Here is a 5,468-nt window from a genome sequence, read left to right on the forward strand (position 1 = left end):
AGTGTTCACACACACATAATAAAACAAAAGTAATGCCCTATATTATAATAACTTAGTTTGTATTACCCCTTCCACTTCTTTCTTTCTTAGCTTCAAATGGGGTGATCTTTTATGAGAAGGAGAGTGATTTTGTATAGTGAAAAGTGGAAAATAAATCACCACCCACTTCATGATGAAAGGACAAAACTATACTATTGTGGTTATGAAGAGAAAGTTATACAAATTGATGGTGTGGTGACTACGCAAATTGATGGTGTGTCTACTAAAATAATAACGAGTATGTGTAGTGGGTTGAAACTTGTCTAAAATGGGAGGACTTGGGAGAATGAGGATGTAGTGGGTTGAAACTTGTGAAGATGACTTGAGGGCCCCATTATGCCAAAATTATGGAAGTGTGAGTGAGGTATAAGCATGTCTCTACCTTCTTGTGTATAAGTGGATGTCGAAAAGTATATTTGTGCTTTTCCCTAGAAAATTGTGTTCATGGGGAATGGAAAGTGGATATTTATAGTGTACTTTTTATGTGCATGTGTGCGGGGGTGTGTGGGGGGGGAAGGGGGCACGAGCGTGGGGGTAAACATGTGCATGCAAATGTGTGTGTGTGTGTGTGTGTGTGTGTGTGAGAGAGAGAGAGAGAGAGAGAGAGAGAGAGAGAGAGAGAGAGAGAGAGAGAGAGAGAGAGAGAGAGAGAGAGTTGGAAGCTTGTGGTGTAATCCAAATTATGAGAAAATTGAATGCTTGCGGTGTAAACATAAGCAAAATCTTTTTTTTTTTGTTGTTGCTTGTTATGTGTGTTAGCATTTTATACATAATGGCTAGCTAAGAGGGTTGAAGTCCCTTGGTATGGAAAATGCATTGACCAAAGGCTAGCTAAGGGGGTAACACAAGGTTTGCGCTTTTGACAAGGGTGTGAGGTAACACAAGGTTTGCGCTTTTGACAAGGGTATGAGGGAATTTGACAGGTGAGGCCTCACAAAACATGGATGTGCAATATTTGGGAGTTCTGCCTCCCAATCACAAGATGGTCTACAAATACCCTAAAAGGATGTTTAAAGATCATCCCTCACCCATCCAAGAAATGGCCATCAATTGTGGGTGACCAGAATAAGTAAAAATAATTGGATTTCCAATAGGCTTGTAAACATCTTTCACTCTACACAAGTAAGGGCCTGTATATATCGCCCAAACTTGCGCAACGAAAATGTTTCATGGATGGCCTACATAGGAGAGTAGTGGTGTCAATGAGAAGGGATAAAGATGGGAAGGGTGTGAAGCTCCCATTGCCCAAATGTAAAAAGAGCCTTAAAGCCAGGAAAATAAACACACACACACACACACACATGCACCTACATGGCGGTGAAAATGAGAAGTGAGATCCCAGGGGTGGTGACAATGAAGATGACAACGGATGAGGCCCTAATGCCTCAAGGCTCGAAGCCAAGAAAAAACACAAATGACACACACACACACTCTCTCTCACCTACATAATCGAGAAAAACATAAATGACACACACACACTTGCGCGCGCGCACACTCGCATGTATGTAATCGGGAAAATCACACGTCACACACACTCGCACCTACATAACTAGGAAAAACACAGATGTCACACATACACACACTTACGCGTGCACACTCGTACGTACATAGCTGGGAAAATCACACGTCACACACACACACTCGTACCTACATAGCCAAGAAAAACACACGCCACACACGCTCATGCACGCAACAAAGCCGGGAAAAACACACACACACACACACACACACACACACTGTGCCGGGAAAAACACACGTCTCTCTCACACACACCTACACCTACAATGAGACGGGGCAGCATCATGCATGTGAAGCGGCAGGCGCACGCACCCCGCGCCAAAACGCACACACAATTCAAACAAGCTCACTGTTGTGAAAGAAACTCTCTCTGAGCTCTCCCTCTTCCTCATTACCATAAAAGCCATCATCAGCACCATCACAACTCCTTTTCCTTCCCTTTGTCTTTGTATTCCGTGACCTTTGGAGCTCCTGGCTATGGCGATCTCAAGCTTTGTCTGTGCTGCTCTCCTGCTCTTGTCTTTCATACCCGCCTCTCGCTGTGTTTCTTACACAGTGGGCGACTCTTCCGGCTGGACTATTCCCTCCCCTGAGACCAGCCTCAACTACGAGCAGTGGGCTGCTTCCCGCACCTTCCATGTCGGAGACTCCCTCGGTTGGTTCTTTCACCTGTCATCTTTCGCAGTCTAGGGTTTCTTCTGCATTCTAGGGTTTTCTCGTCATTGCATACGCTGTGGAGGCTTCTTTTTGTTCCAAGAAGGAGTTTTAAGAGCATTTTCATATGCGGTTGGGCCTTGCTTGCTCCTAGTTAGGGTTGCTTTGTGTACGGTTAGGGTATTTTTCCAACAACAGGTTTTCTTCACTCCAATTAGGGTTTCTTGCCCGCACTGAGGGTTTCTTTTCTTTCTTTTTTTTACAGCCACAGGAGTGGTATGCTGATTATCACCATGATGTTCTGTCTTTGTTTTTGCAGTTTTTAACTATGCCAAGGAGGTGCATTCAGTTCTGCAAGTCACACACTCAAGCTACAAGGGCTGCAACACAACAAGCCCTCTTTTGACCAGCAGCAATGGCAAGACGGTCATAAATCTGGCTGAGGAGGGCTCCTACTACTTCATCTGTGGGGTTTTGGGCCATTGCCAAGCAGGCCAGAAGTTCCAATTGAAGGTTGTGGATGTAGGGGGTCATGTGGAAACATCACAGGCTGCAGTGACGGGTGGAACTGACGCAGCTGCGCCAGCACCAGCACCAGCACCCAGCAGTGGTGCTGTCCCCCCGGCCACAGCATCTGCCCCTTCTCTCCAATATGCAAAGATCATGATGATGGGCCTGGTAGCTTTTGCTGCTACATCTTATCTGCTGCTCATATAGGCCACCTACCTAATCATGGCAACAGGCACGTGCAGCCCATTTTGTAGAAGGGAACTGTGATGCCCTTGTTGTCTGCAAATTGCTCATCCCCTTATCATTACATCGGCAATGTAGCCATTCCAGGGTTTCAAATGGCATCCTTTATATAGAGCAAAGAATGCATGATTGTGGGGTTTTTTTGTATGCCCTCTCCATGCATGTGAATGTTAACAGTTTAGGATTTTGGAACTGCAGCATTTGAGGGCTTTGACTGCTCCAATGTGTGCACATCACAGAGATTCTAGCCGTTTTAGGTCGTTGAATGGCTAACCATAGCAGCTTTAGCCATTGTTCAAAGTTTTTGAATGGTAGACTTGTTTTACCTTGTGTTGTCTGCAGGTTTATTTGACATTCCCCCATGAGGGGGGCGGGGAAGGACACCATCTTAGTTGCTTTTGCACATTCTGCAACTAACATGTCATGGTTGATAAAAATGCATCTCCCCTCATCACTCTTTGTATCCCTCTATTTTGTAGTAAGCGCAAACCTTCTCGTAAAAGTTGTCTTATCTTAGTATGCTAAGTCTATTAACATTTGTAAACCAAAAGGCTATCTAAGAATCTAATAAGTAATCTTTTTTTTTTCTTGTAACTATTTTCAACACATACTTAGTGTAGGATATAAACGGTAGTCGTATTCATCTTCTTGAGATTTATGGACTTTGATCTTTTTGTTCTTTTTTGGGGAATGATCATGATGGGTAAAATCCATTATGTATGCTCAATTTCATGAGCTAATTCTACATTTGTGAGCTTGTGGAACTCGTCTTTAACCATTTGTGATGAATAGTGAAAGTCTATGGGATAAGGTATTTGATATTTATTCAAGTAAAACTACTTTTGGCCAATATCATACAATTACTCTTTTACAAAGATGTGGCTTATATGTTTCACTTTGCATACGTAAATGTGAGGCTTGCATGCCTTGCACTTTTGCATGCTCAAGCACTACTCTAGCTTTCCAAAAGGATACACTACCATTTATCCAAGGCTAGGAAAAATAGCCTTGTTTATATACAAATGATTTATTCAAGAGTCTACAAAACTAAGGTAGACTCTTTTATTATTCTCCATGTGTACTTGCACATTTGCTCCTTGTGTTGTCTTATAATGTGCACTTGAGTCTTCAATTATTCATATGAATTCTTCACAATCCTCTTCACCTATATCTCACACAATGCAAATGTTAGTTTGTGAATTAATAGATGAAATCAATTGATCTTAACAATTACATTCATAGGCATAACTATACACCAATCAATGATTACAAGCGATGTATATACCCAAGGTATCATCCTCTCAATCAAACCAATCTAGCAATTTATCAAAGCCTTAAGCATACACCATTTGTTAACTCTAAGCTTGTTTAACTATGGCATCACCCATGATATTAACCTCACCTAGCATGGTGTAAAAATAAGTTAAGCATTCCTAAAATATTTCATAGAGAAATCACATGACATTCCCTCTTAAGAAATATTCAAGAGGCCATGGAAGTAAGTCTAACTCACATAGAAAAGCTAGTCACCATTGGAGTGGATGAGAGCTCTCTAACACAAAGATGCGATCAATTGGTTATAGTTTCATGGTGCTTAACTTTGGAGACTCCAAAAAAATGGGAAAGGCATTGAGAACTACAACTTGTGTTGGGTAGGTTATGTCTATCGATGTATGTGGCCAAATTATGAACCTCATGTGTCCATTAAACCTCGAGCTTGGATCGAGGTTTAGTGTGCACCAAACTTGGCCTCTTGGACCTTGATTGAGGTCCACATAGGTGGGCGCCCCAATGGACCTCGATTGAGCTCCACATAAGTGCCATAATAGACCTTGTTTAAGGTCCACATATAAGCGCCACGACGATGGACCTTGATCAAGGTCTACACATTGCCATGGACCTCGATCGAGGTCCATCTCTTAGCACCTCTGTGGACCACGATTGAGATCACCACAATGGACCTTGATTGTTATCGCCACAATAGGCCTTGATTGAGGTCTATGTGTTGTGCACTATGATGACATGTATAAGCGTATACTTGGACAAACCTTGATTGAGGTATGGAAGTGGCAAACATTCTTGAATACCCTCGATTGAAGTGCACAAGTGGTGAACATTCTTGAATGCCTAAAAGATTTAAGCCACCCATACCTTGATATGATCGAAGTATGCTAATGGTTTCTATGTTGTCGATAGCATCATTCATACCTTGATCGAGTTATGGATAATGTTTTCGTCAATTCTAGAGGCATTTTCTCATGTGCATCCACCCAAAAAAATTTATCAAGGATAAGAACCAAGTAATATTTTTTAGATATGCATGCTTTAAAAAAAATCCATAGTTGTTATCCACATCAAGGAGTGTTGACCTTTTGGGAGCTTGAAGTGGCCATTCCAAAACGGCCACAATAGAGAAAAATGGAAAACTAAGACTCTTGTAAAATTCTTTAGCCTTAATACTTAATCTATATAGCTAATCATTTGATTAAGGCATATAGATTTTA

At 41.9% G+C, this 5,468-nt stretch overlaps 1 protein-coding gene across 1 annotated transcript; it reads left to right on the forward strand.

Annotated features, from left to right (window-relative positions):
- Positions 1-1,899: 1,899 nt before the first annotated feature.
- LOC147628178 (mavicyanin-like) lies at positions 1,900-3,292 on the forward strand. Its single transcript, XM_086813220.1, has 2 exons — positions 1,900-2,212; positions 2,531-3,292. Exons 1-2 carry the CDS (start codon positions 2,035-2,037, stop codon positions 2,926-2,928), a joined length of 576 nt encoding a protein of 191 aa, XP_086669346.1. The 5' UTR covers positions 1,900-2,034; the 3' UTR covers positions 2,929-3,292.
- Positions 3,293-5,468: the final 2,176 nt, after the last annotated feature.

The sequence above is a fragment of the Cibotium barometz genome, chromosome 19, assembly GCF_041138505.1.
Source record: "Cibotium barometz isolate CiBa-2024 chromosome 19, ASM4113850v1, whole genome shotgun sequence".
Lineage (NCBI taxonomy): Eukaryota > Viridiplantae > Streptophyta > Polypodiopsida > Cyatheales > Cibotiaceae > Cibotium > Cibotium barometz.